Source organism: Lepidochelys olivacea (genome assembly GCF_965140295.1).
Source record: "Lepidochelys olivacea isolate rLepOli2 genome assembly, chromosome: 14".
Classification (NCBI taxonomy): domain Eukaryota; kingdom Metazoa; phylum Chordata; order Testudines; family Cheloniidae; genus Lepidochelys; species Lepidochelys olivacea.
Window position 1 is genome coordinate 23,246,935 of NC_140424.1, and position 14,810 is coordinate 23,261,744.

At 51.9% G+C, this 14,810-nt stretch overlaps 1 protein-coding gene across 1 annotated transcript in view; it reads left to right on the plus strand.

The window, feature by feature from the left end:
- Positions 1–14,810, plus strand: part of PIK3R5 (phosphoinositide-3-kinase regulatory subunit 5) — a 93,593-nt gene that overhangs the window by 66,534 nt on the left and 12,249 nt on the right. Inside the window, exons 6-13 of the mRNA XM_084646760.1 lie at positions 3,540–3,609; positions 6,098–6,272; positions 7,136–7,289; positions 8,516–8,599; positions 10,659–11,400; positions 11,968–12,121; positions 12,695–12,820; positions 13,493–13,621. Coding sequence (XP_084502886.1) covers positions 3,540–3,609; positions 6,098–6,272; positions 7,136–7,289; positions 8,516–8,599; positions 10,659–11,400; positions 11,968–12,121; positions 12,695–12,820; positions 13,493–13,621 — 1,634 coding nt within the window. The remainder of the gene's footprint in view (positions 1–3,539; positions 3,610–6,097; positions 6,273–7,135; positions 7,290–8,515; positions 8,600–10,658; positions 11,401–11,967; positions 12,122–12,694; positions 12,821–13,492; positions 13,622–14,810) is intronic.

The window sequence follows — 14,810 nt, forward strand, 5'->3', positions numbered from 1 at the left end:
TCACAGGGCTGCCTTTGCGTGGGGAGTGTGTAGGGGAACAAAGACATGCAGCAAGGCAGGGCTTAGTGAGAACCTTCTCCTCACAATGACGAGTTCTGTTTTAAAATGTCAGTTTGACATGTCCTCCCCCACCAGTCACCTTCTTCATCTTCTGGGCTCTGGAGTTAACCCCTCAAAACCTGCCTCTTCCATGCTGCCAGCCGGATGAAAGCTGCTGAGTGGTGTGTGCAGTATCCAAAGGGTTAATGTTTCCCCCTCTGAACTGTGCGGCGCCCACCAGGAAACTGGGTTTGCTGTGATGACAAATCTAGTTTCTTTCGTTAACGGGGGTCTTTCCTGCCCCCTTGACCGGCAGGCGCCGGGGACGTGGTGCCAGTGAGAGGCAGACTGCAGTGTGAGGTTCAGACTGGGATGTTTGGCCTGCAGACCTGACCCCCAGGCAGGGGGAGGAGATGTTGGGGTGGTTTGTTTTCCTACCACTATGGCAGCTCCATGCACTTACGCATCCGCAGCATCGCAAGGGAATGCAGCAGTGCAATACAAAACAGGAGAAAGTGTTTGGAAATCAGTCCCAGGGTTAGACCCGGTCCTGATAAAGAGCCTTCCATCTGAACCAGGTTTGGGTGCACTTTGTCCTCTGGGCTGCAGCTTTGTGCTGAAACCAGGAAAGGAATTGTGTCTACACAGCAGATGGGAACCGTCCAGTATCTGTAGTGTGGATGGGCCCTAGAAGTACCATGTGGTTGGTATGGTGGTGCTATCAATGATGCTGTCCCTGAACTTCCCTGGAATCTCCCAGCCTCATCTCTGTGGTCTGTTATCGCTGTGACACCTGTTCAGGAAGCTTGTTTTAAACACAACTGCAAACCCCTGGGAGATCCCCAGGAGCCTTCACTGCATCCTGCTCTCATCATGACACCATTGTGCCCAAGAATAACGTGGCTGGGGGCTTGGAGCCAAATTTCTCTTTACACTGTATGAGGAGGCAGATGGTTTGACAGCCATGGAAACAGACAAAGCACAGAGCAGTGCCAATGTGCCCTGATCGTGAGCGGGAAGGACCGTCTTCAGGGACCAGTAACAGTGATAGCTTTGTGGAGATCACGCTTGTTCACTGGAAATCCAACCAAGACCTTATAGACTCATTCTGTTTGCCGGGCACTTCCGGAGCTGTTTGTGGTACAGTGTCACCATATTACTATCCAGATGCTTCAGCTTTCCTGGGAATCTTATGAGGTCAAAGCCAAGAGGTAAAGATTAACCGAGACAAAGCTGCTGTCAATATTTACCGAGAGTTCAATAAACCTTGGTATTGTCTGAGAGCCTGGGTCGGTGTGGATTGTTCTGCAAAGCATGATCATTGAATGAATCGATATACAAAATATCCGCTTGGATAGCACAGGCTGCCCCAGGAAACTGAGCGGAAAGGCACCACTCAATCAGGGGATGCTGCTGCAGGGGCTTTATGAGGCCCATGTCTGGTAGCCGCTTGGTGTCCTGGCTGAAATGGATTTGGTAGGTCTCAGTCCACTTCCCAGGAGCCAAAAATTCAGATGGACAAAGCTGTCATCACCCTTGAGGCTCATTGGGGGTGGCCAGGCATGGGCATTCCACATGGACTGAACGCCCGTCGGGTGATCCTGGTTCGGGGGGAAGCTGTGTGGGGGAGGGGAAGCTTGCACGATTGCTGCCTGCATGGCAACTTGTTCTGTGGACAGATAAAAAGCCTATGCCCAGGCCTGAGAACGCAGGCCGGTACATGCTGAATTTGCACATGCAACCTGAGAAGACTTTAGAAGTCATATTGCGGAACGGGGGGGATGGGAAGCAGATAAGAGAGAAGTTTGTCCCCTCCCCGCCCCCCCAGCACCTGGGACCCCAGTTCCTAAAGCACATTACAGACGCTAAATGAAATAGATGAGAGAAAATCACTGCAAAGTCTTCTCCATCTAGTGAGGCCTTGTGGATGTCCTGGGGAAGCGGGTAGTTGCTCGTTGCAGTTCAATAGTGTGAATTTTAGTGGTGTAGGAAAACTTTCCCTGTTTGTTTTCCCCCGTGACTGGTCCTATTAAAGCCAATGGAATTGCCTCACCGGAATGGACAACGTCCTGCCCACAGCAGTGACCCATGTCAGAGGCGTCAGACAGAGGACTGTACCCTGGTATAAAGCCCCTTATTTTATCCTGATTCCCTGCTGCTGATCAGCTGGTGTCCTGAAGCCTGGGGATCAAGAGCTCGTCTCCTTTAATTCTTCCTCGCCTGACTGTGGAGGTTGCTTTTGGGAGTCAAGTGGCCAAGTCCATCCATGGCACTTTAGAGACTCTGTGAACAGTGAAACCCACTGACCTTGGTATCTGACTGTTCTGCACCAGCCTAGAGACTGTTCATGACAACGATATGCAGAACTGCTCAGCACTGCTGGACTGAACGTGGCTTCTCGTGGACTGGTGCAGGCTAGAGCATAGACGGTGCAATGGGGTGAGATTGGTGAACTGCATGGTCATGTGACCCTGATGGCCTCGGCAGCCACCCGGCTGAGGCCACACATCTTACGCCTTAGCAGTGACTCACCTTCCTGGTCCCTGTCTGCTCAGCTGAAGGGGATCCTGGGACACTGTAAATGAAAACTGGACAGAACAGTAGAAAACAGCAGGGCATGGTCTGGCACTGGCAGAGGGATGCGACCTACTGGGTTTTCTCTGTTGTGTGCTTCGTGTATGCCCTTGCTCCCTGCCCCTGCTATCCATCACATTCCCTTGCTTTCTCTTGTTAGCTGAACATAGTTTAGACTTGCCTTCAGATCTCCCTGGAGTTGCTCCGGCTTCATAGCCCCCTCCTCCCTGCATCTGCTTCCGGCTCTTCTGCTTGCCAACCTGCCTTTCAGATCTTGTGTCCTCATCTTTTCCCAACACGCCCTTGCACTCTGCCCCTGTGATTTCTCCCTCAGCCTCCTGCTTGCCACCTCCATCGCTTCTGTCTCATACTCACCTCACACCCAGCTCACTGCTCTGACTGCCATATGCCTCACACTTCTCCTCCCTGCTCTGTGTGAGCTCCCCAACCTGCTCCATGCTTACGGTTGACCTTGTCTCCATCTCCTTTGGTTTCTGTCCCATCACTCCAGCCTCTTGCCCACATTATCTGGTCCTGACCACCCCTCCGTTCCCTCTCCATAGCTCTCGCACAGTTGAAGTAGGGCCGGTAACTCACCGCCAGCATAATGTCTCCTATCACTTTGCCATAGGCTTTGTTCCCACCCCCCATGCCTACCTAGGTACTATTGGCTCCACCTGGAGTGTTGGGTGATCCTCTGAATGCAAGTTACCTCTCAGGCCTTGTCTAGATGAGGCCTGAAGATGTGAAGTTAGCGTGTGGTAGCTAATGCGTTTTAAAGGATCAGGCGCCCTCCTGATCTTTACCTTGGCCAGTTCAGCAAATGTTAAAAAGACACACTTGATGCCAGTAGTTTACTGGCTTGTCTTGCTCCCATATGATCCAAGTTGCTGCAGTCAGTGAATTGCTTCTCTCTTTCCCCACAGGGATTTCGTACCAAAGGCTGGTGAGGGCGGAGCAGGGACTGTCCATGAAGAGTTGCCAGAGCTCCACTGTGTGAGTGCTGCTGTGGGGAGGTGGAGGGGATCGATGGGGGTGGCTTTGTGTGGTCTGGCAGCTGGTCTCCCTGGAACCCCCACTGCTCTTTCCATAGTGCTCATAATCAAGGGGCAGATGCCAAGCTAGGGCAAGCAGCCCCTAGAAAGTCACCCAAGATGCAGCTGTGGCTGTGTATGGGTTCGGGGGAGAAGGGGCAGTGGAGAACAGCACTGAACTAATGGTCTAGGCATATGGATAAAGTGGAAATACCAGCATTCCCAAAGTGGCCGTCCTGGGCCCTCTCCAGTTCTCAGTGTGTGCGTGTGTGTTTGCTGTTGCCCCATGGTGGGAAATGCATGGTCTTGAAAAGAACAGGATGGTGAAAAGAAGGAGCTGATCTGTGGCTGTCGCCCGGAGAATGTTTGGTCCGATCTCTATGCGAGGTGGAGAGCAGAAAAGATCCAAAGTGACATGCATTAGCCAGAAGAGGTGCGGGGCAAAGATTGGAGGGAGGGGAACAGCTTCACCCCATCCCAGGCAGGAAGTTTGACAGGGTTCATGCTTGATCAATAAAAGTGCCATCTCTTGACAAATAAGCAAGCCAGCACGTACCCCGGTGTATGTGACTGAGTCAGAGAAGGGGGAGGGGGCCTTATCTGGGCCTTCGATCCCTTCCTCCCCACGCTATCACCCTCATCTGTAAATATGAAAGTGTGAATGCAGAGCTGATCTCTCCCTAGCCTGCTATTAACAACAGCCGCTGGCTCAGCCATCGCTAAGGTTCCCCTACTGTGAGCATTTTTTATTTCAGGCTTGTCGGCATGCAGTTGTACTGCTTTAAATATACAAGTGTGTTCAAATGGTACAGCAGCTCGCCTCCCAGTGAGGATGCAGTGATAAAAGCATAAAGGTGCTTTATACCAGGCTGGCTATCCCTGTATGGGAAAGGGACTAAGTTATACTGGTATTTGGTGTGTTAATACCAGTGTAACCACATTCACACTAGCAGCTGTACCAGTATAACTGTGTAGGTAAAAAAGAAAAAAATCATATCCCCTAACCCACATATTTCTACCAGTACAAAATCTGTGTATAGACCAGGCCTGGGCATTATACAAAGCCTGTGCCCATTGCCTGAGCCTGTGGGCCTACTGAGGCCCCGGTCCTGCAAACCCTGCAGCATGTGCTCAGCTTTAAGCAAGTCCTGTTGATTACACCGGGACTGCTCACCTGCTTAAAGTTAATCACCTGCTTAAGCACTTTGCTGGACCAGGGCCTTAGCAATTAACATGCAATTAGAGGTTGCTGTTAGTATGGAGAAGAAACTCCATTGCCGTGCTTAAGGAGTGCCTCTCTTCCCCACTGCTCTGCCTCAGGCTGTGCGCCATGTCCTGAAGGTTAACCTCTGCCTCTGGTGGCCTAGCCGGGAGCCCAATTCCAGGAGCAGGGGCCTTCCTCTGAGACCACCCACCCCAGGTGTTTAAATCTAGGGACTCTTAGTTTGAGCACCTTGGTCAATCTCTGCAGCAGCAACTGGACACTGGGATAGAGACGGGTCTTGTATGGTCTATATCCTGTCATGCCATGGATCCGTTCAGTCACACCTGGAAACTAGCAAGGATCTGGTGCATCTGCCAAGATCTCATGTGGGCCCAGTAGCCAACCCCATTAACCAAGATGCTGTCTCAAGGGCAAGTTTGGTTTCCTTCTCTTACTCCCTCGCCCTTTCTGTCCTTCCCCAATCGTGTGTGATCTGTCTCATTTAGACTGCAGGCTATTTGGGGGAGGGACCCAGTGTCTGTCTGATGGAAGGGCCATAGCGCTGTGTGCAATCACAACCGTCTAGATTTGCACCGCTGTCAACATAGACTTCCTGCTCTGTGTCCAGCCTGTACATTGGTAAAACAGCCCGTGGCCTGACACAATTGGCAGATTGTGCTGATGGGAAGCCCAGGAACCAGAGTGCTGGGGCTGGTCTGCCAAGCACCGACAGAGCAAAGCTGGTCTTTAGAGGCCATTGCTGACAGTGCATGAGCGGGAGGACTGGGCAGTGCTGTGTGTGTACAGTAAACTGGGATAATGAGGTGAAGGGCTTCTCTCAGGCTCCATGTTCCTGTAATGTGGAAGGATTTCACCATCTGGTGGGTGGAATAGTTTGGAATTGATCAAATGCCACACAAAGCTCCCAAGTCCCTCTGTTCTCCAGGTCGTGCTAACAGTGCAACTGTTATTTATTATTTGAGAATAAGCTTTCGTGAGCTACGGCTCACTCACGAAAGCTTATGCTCAAATAAATTTGTTAGTCTCTAAGGTGCCACAAGTCCTCCTGTTCTTTTTGCAGATACAGACTAACACGGCTGCTACTCTGAAACCTGTTATTATTTATTCTATCTATTCCCATGTCAGGGTCCAGTTTGCAAGGTGCTGTTTAATTAACCCTGGAGCTGCAGTGAGTTGAGTTGATTTTATCTTACGCTCACTAACCACCATCCCATGTTGCCCTTAGCACGGTTCTGCTGCTCAACCCCTCTGAGGTTCAGAGCGAATATCAGTCTGTCGCCAGGAAGATGAGCACCGCGGAGCACAGCCAGCACAGAACCTTCGTCATGCTAATTGGACACATCTACCAGGCCACTTTTGGGACCAAGTGCGATATGGGCAGCTTACAGCGCATTCTGAAGGTAGAGAGACTCCTGCGTTCTGCATGGAGGCCTTTAAACAAGAGCAATTCTATCCCTGGCACACAGGGTGATTTTTCTGTGTGCTGTTTAGCAGTGGTCTTCTCCATCCCAGAGATGGCTGCAGTTCCATGCTGACCCTTGTGCAATTCACGGATCAGTTTGGTTGCACAGTGCTTCTGGGGATGCTGCATGAATGTAAATTGTCTTGTGAGTTGCAAGGGGGAGGTGAGATCTCGCAGCAGTTCAATTCAGAAGGTAGAAACAACTATTCGTTCCCATAATTTTACAACGAAACAATGGGAAATGGCGATGAATAGAGCTCATTGCGTTGTCAATCAAAAGTTTAAAACAAAAGAAAACGCGGTTTCAACAACGATTTCTCAAGGAAAAAATGTGTTGTCATACTTTCTTTTTTGTTTAATTATATTTAGATTGAAACGTTTAAAATTACTTTTTGAAACTTTTTTGTGGTTGGGGGCGGGGGGGAAGTCCCACTTTTTTCTCACTACTTTACTCCTTTGCCCTGCCCTGCCCTACCCTGCCTTTTCATTTTTTTAACCCACTGGAAAAAAGGGGGCAGAAGGCAAAGAAGGAGGGAGGGAAGAGAAGAGACCAAAGTGAACAAAAGTTCCCATTTTCTTGTTTTTTAAAATAGTTTAAATTCCCCCCCCCAAACAAAAAAAATAGATTTTTTTGAATGAAATTCAAACATTTTTTCCCAGAATTTTTTATGGGGGTTGGGGGGAGAAGGGTGTTTCACTTAGCTCTGGCCAGGATTCTTTTTCTAGAAGAAATGGGTTATGCTTCATGAAGAGAGACCCACATGTAGACAAGCTGTCTCTGAATCTCTGTTCTCTCTTTAGTCCAGGACCTTAGAAGAGCTCTCAGAGATCCATTCTCGCACCACAGAAGCTCAGGAGCTGGCAGCTGTTTCCAGCGACCCTGTCACAGCCAGGGAACAGCTGGAGTCCATGCTGCAGGACATTGCGGCTGAAGCAGGTTTTCCTAAGATCACAGGTATGAGAGTGAGTGGGGTTGTTCTAATTTATACAATGTTCTACTTTTCTTTCTCTAGCCTGGCCTGTCATATACGTTAGCTGCTCTATTTTGAGAGATCAGGAGTGGATGCTATGAAGCATGAAATCCTTGACTGGACTACATTTCAAAAGTAGAACAAAAAATCTGTTCTGGCTCACTTCCTCATGATGAGCTGGTCTTTGGGGGGGTTTTCTTGCTTATTTCTTTTTCTGCTCCAGAATCACAGCTTTTATTAAAAAAAAAAAAAAAAAAAAAAGTCTCTAACCCTTATGGTTAGGAAGAAAACTTTCAAAACACAAACCGATTGTAACAATGACCACTGCCTGGGTCTGCAAACAGCCTGAAATTATAGCTCTGAGAGCTCGGAACTGCCCCATTCATCTCGGAGTATCAACCCGCATGCCTGGCAAGGATCGCTTTAAATGTTGATGTTGTGAACTTTTTCACTGCTGCCGAAAGCACTCACACAAGGAGAATGCCTGGCTGTATGGTGAAGGTCTGCGTGATCGGCTGTGAGCGATGGCTCATTGTGGTGTCATTACGGAGTGTGGCATGGATTGTGGGCGGAGTTTGGGAGTGCCATTCCAACCTGATCTCTGGCCCCAGCATGGCAGAGGGGTGGAATGGAGCACAAAGCGGCATCTTAGCCCCACTGAGTGGGGACAGAGTCCAAGGAGCCCCCCAGATGAGCTTGGCAGAGGCTGTTTTGTTTAACACATACACTGTCTGTGGTGAGAAGATTCTCATGTTGCTGTCCTACATGGGTGGAGTTCACTTTGTGGGAGGAGCTAGTGAGAATTCACTACTTCCTCCCCTCCCACATTCATCCCTGGCTGTTAGGATGAATTGCTGGTGGCATCACTTGCTGGAGAGGAGGGGGTGGGGGCTCACAAGTGGAAGAGGGGCCTTGATGCTGGGACTTTTCACTTCAGTCGATGCTTGCCTGAGCTGATTTAAACTGGCGCTGAATACATTTAGGCTGGAAATGAAAGACAGTTTCTAACCATCAGAGGAGAGAGGTTCTGTAATGGCCCTTCCAATAGGAGGGGAGGCGAACAATCTAAATGGTTTTGAGATGGAGCTAGGTAAACGGATTATGAGATGGAGGGGCCTGCAATAAATAGCAGGGGACTGGACTCAGTCACACAGGAGGTGCCTTCTCACTCTATGTTCCTAACTTGCCACTTGCTCTTCTCTCTTCTCAGGGATGGCCCAGTCGTGTAAACTTCACACAGTCCCCATCCCCGTTGCTCGATGCTACGCTTACAGCTGGGACAAGGATAATTTCGGTAAGGCTAAAACTCACCCACAGCTTGGCTGAGGAAGAACTCCCCTGGCCCCCATGGCACAGGCGTGCAAAGAGAGCTGCATTGTGGGGAGTTTGACTTCCTCGGAAGCACGGGGCCAGTGGCAGAGGCAGGATCCCAGACCGGAGAGGCTTTCGAGGCCCCATCTTGCAAACGCACACGTGCTTTGTTTGAAATGCATTGAAGTCAATGGCGCTCCTCGCAGGATTAAAGTTAAGCATGTGTGTGGGTGTTCGCAGCACTGAGGCCTGGCTCAGCACTGATCTGGTACCTTCCTGCGTTCCTAGAATATAGATAATGTCAAGAGAAATAATGACCTTTGATATTGAAAATGTACGTTACTGGAACCTACCCAGTACTTCGATGGGACGTTCTCTGGGGCAGGGGCTGCCTTTTGGTTCTGAGTCAGTACAGCGCCCAGCACAATGGGGACCTGGTCTGTGACTGGGGCCCCAGGTACTACAACCATACAGACAATTAATAATAATGCAACTGTAACAGGGTGGCTTGCCCCTTTAATGGTCAGGGATCCTGTGGCCAGCCCTGGCTCGTTATCAGATTCAGCAGGGGAGAGGTCAGTGATTGCCATAAAGAGCTGAGAGGGCTCAGTGGCGGGGGCGGGGGCTGCAGGAAGGAAGTTGGCTCCTAGCAGGTCCTGGAGCAGTGGGGAGAGACACAAGTGGAAAGGCCCTGGGGTCCCTGCCGCCTGTTTTGGTCTGGGAAATAACTCTGTGTTGCTTGGCCGAGTTTTGTGTTGAAATGAATAAACCACACCCCAAGGCAAGGGTCTGAAAGAGACCTAGGACGTGGCGTCGGTCCTTCCAGGGCTGGGCAGACAGGCCAGCTGTCCTACCGCAACTTTGCCAAATTGTAGCGGCCCCCTTGGGGGCAAGTTTAGCTCCCTTTGCGGAAGGCCACACCGGAGCTGGAGGTGCGAGTCCTAGTTTGAGGACTGTGCTAAAAACAGATGTGCGAGCCTCCACAGCCGGAGCATGAGTCCCGGGCCTGTCACCTAGGATGGGCACATACTTGGGGTGGCTAGCCCCTCGCACTGCAGTGGCCACGCTCTGTTTTTAGCATGCTAGCTCAATGAAAGCTAGTGTGGGTATGTCTCCCCGAGCTGGGAATTTCACCTCCAGCTCCAGTGTGGGCGTACGCTTTGGGCAACAAAATATGGTGTGTGGGGGGGTTCCATTGCCCTCAGGATAGGGTCAGGTGAGCAGAGTTTTTTGTGCCTGGCCTGGTAATTTCCTCCCTCCTCGGCAATTTTGCAAGCGAAGCTGCTACTTCTCTTTTACTCCCAGTCCCTGCTTATGACAAATCTCTGTGTTTCTGTGCAGACTGTGCATTCAATGCCAGCCGGCCCCAACAAGCTACATCAATTCTGTCACTCTGGAAAACTGTTGGCCCACCTGTCCTCCCCTGGGCTTGTCTGTTTCATTCTTCTCACAGAGTACATTTTTGTCAGGGAGCCAGTGGCATTATCACTTTCTGACCTGGCTGGCTATCTTGATTAGTATTAAAATACATTTTAATGGGGTGTGGCCATAAGTAGTAGAACTAGTTGACAATCCAAGTTGAAAGGAAGCAAAAGAAATGTTAGTTTACTTTGGTGTTTGGAAACCCAAAGGAAACAAAAACTTCCATTTGAAAGAAAACTGACTTTTGTTTCAAACTTTTTTTGCATAAAAAATTTCATTGAAATCGAACTGTTTTCATGAAAGTGTTTTTAGTTTTTGACAAAATCGCTTCCCCCCCCCCCCACCAAATCCACTTGTTTTGGTCAAAAAACGTTGACAACTTCTGACAAGATGAGTTCTGGGCACAAGTGCATTTCGTATTCGTGTGGGACGGCCTCAGAAAGGAGGCGGTAGAAGTTCCACCACTGGGGTCATACGAGGCTGGACAAAGTACTGGAGAACACACTGTAGAGGATAATCCCTCACTGGCCCTCGGGTTGATGGGCTGGGAGGCCCGATATGCCCCTCTCATCTCCCATGTTGTGTTGTTTAGGACTCTGTGCTGGCTCTTATTCTTTCAGATATCCTCAGAGACGTACTCAACAAGGAGTGCGATGTTCTCAAGCCAGTGCTCTTGGAGGATGAGGAGGAAGAGGAGACGGAAATTGATGGCTGTTCTCCACAAAGAGACTCGCTCCTTTCCTCCATCTCGGCGGTTTCCAAGGACTCTGTGTACTCAGAGTTATCAGAGGAGGCATCGAAACATTCGCGGATGTCTCTCTTCACCACTTCCAAGGACTCCATTTCGGAGCTGTCAGTGGTCTCCAGAAGGTCCTTTAAGTCCTTTGTGTCTAGCCTCAAGGACTGCATGGACAGTGGCTATGCCGAAGACAGCGATGAGAGCTCTCTCGATCTGGTGGGGAGGCTGGACCTGAAAGAGGAGACGACACTTCACAAGCAGAGGCAGAGACTGGCCAGCAAAATCTGCAAGCTGTTCAAGAGCAAAAGCCAGCTGGTCTTGCGGAGAGACGTAAGGGACTATCCTGACACTGGTTCGCTCTCCCTACCTCTGCGCCGGGCCGAGAGCCTGTGCAACCCAGAGGCCAAGCACCACATCCCAGCACGCTCCCGGAGGGCTCTTTCCTTGCCCCAGCACGTGCTGAGTCAGCGGCTCCCGCAGCACCACATAGCGCAGAACGTGTGCGTCCAGCGCAGGCCCTTCCTGAGCTACGATGAGGACACCAAGGTCTCCACGCTGCGCGTCGTGGTCTTCGGCTCAGACCGCATCTCAGGGAAAGTGGCCCGGGCGTACAGGAACCTTAGGTGAGTGGGATGGCACCAGGGGAACCCGGCTCCCATTCCTTGTGTGTATTTACCCAGCCCTCCCACCGCACGTCGCCTTACGGAGTCCAAGGGCCAGAGCCTCCGGTGGTATCAATAGATGTAGCTCTATTGATGTCCATGAAAGGTGGGCCCAGATCCTCTGGCTATGCCCTGGTGTAGACTGTGCTGTGAGGTGATGATGGCGGATTGGGTTCCCACTCTGTTAGCCTCCACGACTGAGGCCTGGTGACGAACCCTTCACCACACTCGGTGCTGTCCCTTCGTGGTGCACGTGGCCGTGTCTCGTGCTGTGGTGTTGTGCAGAGCCCCTTGTGCAACGCACTGTGCGAACATCCGACAGAAGGACGGTCCCTGCCCCAGAGAGCTTACGAGCTAAGTAAAGAGCGTTGGGCTGCTCCTGCACTGTTTCCCTCACCGCGCACACGACTGTTTGTGTGGGGGTGGGGACGGTGCGCGCACGCCTTACCTACCTGACACTAGCCACGCCTCGCTTGTGCTGACACAGTGGGCTCTCTGCAGTGCTCTCCTTCCCTCTCCCTGTTCTAGACTACAAGAAATTGATTGCCCATTACTGACAAGGTACTTCAAGCTGCAGTTTTTCTACATCCCGGTGAAGAGGAGCTGCCTTACCTCATCTGCACCACTGACACATGCTCCTCCTTCTCCAGGAGATCCTCACCTGAGAGCCTCAGGGCAAACGGTACGTGCTGTGTCTCCCGTCGGACCAGCTCCTAGTGTAGAGACCTGCCTGCGTCACACAAGCAGCACCACGCTTGGCCCTCACTGGTTCGCCTTGTGGCTGGCTCGGCAGAGAGGCCAAGTACTGAATAGACCAAGTGCGCCTGAGGCTGACAGGGAGGGAAGCTTGTCCTGTCCCTGTCTGTTCTGTAGGTGGCCTGCCCTCTTGATGGCCAACAGTGCAATACCTTCTGCCAGCTCAAAATTCACTTGCAGTAAGAAAAATAAATGAAATCAACCGGCCCAGGACGGTATGTCTACACTGCAACTGGACACCTGTGGCTGGCTCGTGTCTGCTGATTTGGTTCTTGGGCTACAGGGCTGTTTAACTGCAATGTGGATGTTCAGGCCCGAGCTCTGGGACCCTCCTGGGGTCCCAGAACCTGGGCTCCAACCTGAGCCTGAGCGTCTACACCACAGTGAAACAGCCACGTAGCCTGAGCCCCATGCACCCGAGTCAGCTGACATGGGCCAGCCGCAGGTGTTTAATTGCAGTGTAGACATCTCCTGAGTGACTCTGTCTGTCTGGTTTCAGGAACCCAGCTCAGCTGGGGCACAAAGCAGCACCAACGAAATCTCCCACTACATTGGGATGTTGGACCCATGGTACGAGCGCAACGTTCTTGGGCTGATTAACTTGCCCACGGATGTCCTGTGTCAGGTATGTCCGGGAGCTCAGGAGGAAATGAGCTTGGCTTTGGGTCCTTACCCCACTGCCCCTTTCCATGTGTTGGCATGGGGGCGGGAGGAGGGTCTCTCCCCTTCATTTGGAGTATCCACCATCAGCTGCTAGTGTTGGACCAGCTGGGTCTGCTCCAGGATGGGTCTAGTTTTGAGCTATCCTGCAAGATCCAGGTTGGGAGCCAGCTTGAGGCTTTCCTGAGGCTGAACATTGCCTGCCTCTGGGGAGTGGCTGGTTCCAGCCTGACCCACCCCGTTGCTCTGCCTCTTCTGTGAGTCTGTTCACAGGACAATGCACAGGAGGCCAGTGTCCCCATCCCCCCTGCTGTGCATTAGGAGACTAACTGGCCAATAGGGAAACATAGGGGGAAACTCCAGGGCAAGAATCGTGTTCTCGCTGTTACTCCCCACACTGGTCACCCCCTGGGCGCCATTCTCAGCAGAGAGGCCGAGAAGGCTGACCTGGTCCCAGCAGGGTGGGGTGGAGGTATGTCAGTGGGGGAACTCGCCCAGCCACAGCACCTGTTCGGAGGGTTTTAGTCTCCAGGGCTGCGACTCCAGTACCTTTCCCCAGCACCCACGACCTCCCAGCCCTGTGCTGAACATCAGGAGCAGAGCGGGTTTCCATTTCACCTCCTTGTGTCTATGCCAGCAATCTGCCAAACCCGAGGTGGAGCCTACGGAGGAGTCCAGGGAGCAGCTGCCCATCCTGGCTGACATGGTGCTTTACTACTGCCGGTTTGCTACTCGCCCGGTGCTGCTGCAGCTCTACCAGACAGAGGTACGCAGGGCTGGGCCTTTCCATCCCACCTTGCACATGGGGTTTGTGAGGACTTCTGTCTCTGCATAGATCAACTAAGGACTCCAGTACCAACCTCTGCGAGACAAAGGTCTCTTCAGGACTGATACGTCCATGATGCTCAAGGGTTCGGCCAGTTCCTCCCCTGACCTGGCTATTGTGGGCCCGTGAGACTGTGCTTCCAGGGGCGTGCACAGGAATTTAAATTTGCATGCTTTTGGAGGGGCACATTAAACACACACAAATGAAAGGTTTGCGTGACCCCTGCCATTTCTAGGGACACCCAGCTGTGAGGAGGCAGCAGAAGCTCCCCCTGCAGGGGGCGCTCCCCATGTCCCTTCAATCCCGGCAAGGAGGAAGCAGCAAAGCAGCTGGCTGCAGGGTCCTTCCCCGACCCCTACAACTGCAGCCTGCTGCTTCTCCTTCCCTGCTGCTGGAGTCCCAGCGCTGCTGCCTGCTCTGCAGATGCCTGCTGAGGCGAGTCGGGGCTGGAGGCAGAGGAAACACATGGGACTCCAACAGCAGGGAAGGAGAAGCAGCAGGCTGCAGCTGTAGCGGTGTGGGGAGGAGGAGCTCAGCCATCAGCCGCCCTGATGCTTCCTCCCTCACCGGGCTTCGGGAACACACAGAGATTTTGGGGGGCGGCAGTGCCCCTGCTTGCGCCCCCCCCTCCGTGCATGCCCCTGTGTGCTTCCATTAGTCAAGTCCATCTCCTTCTGCTTTATCACCATGGTAGTAGAGCCTGGTATGCAATTGCCCCTTCCTGCATTCACTAATGGCTCATGATGGACTGATGCCCCTCCTGATCCTGGTGATGGAGCTGGTGTAGGAGGCTTCTGGGGGATAACGCTCCGCGGGAACTTCTATTAACCAACAGCGACCTCCAGAGAAACCAATCTGCTGCTGTTGTAGAATGCAGTGGTTCTCAGCACCCTGGGGACGGTTGAAGTGTAGTTCAGATCACACCATAAAGTCTCCAAACTCTCCACTCTGCTCTCTCCCGATACCCTGGTCCCTAAGAGAGGATGGGTGTCCCATAGACAACTTCTCATCTAACTTGTCTTTCTTTCTCCATACACGTATGGCTCTCACCAGTGCTAACAATTACACACACGCTTTGCTTTCTGAAATCCCTGCAAGGAGCCTGTTCTCCAAAGCCTGCTCTGTCCAG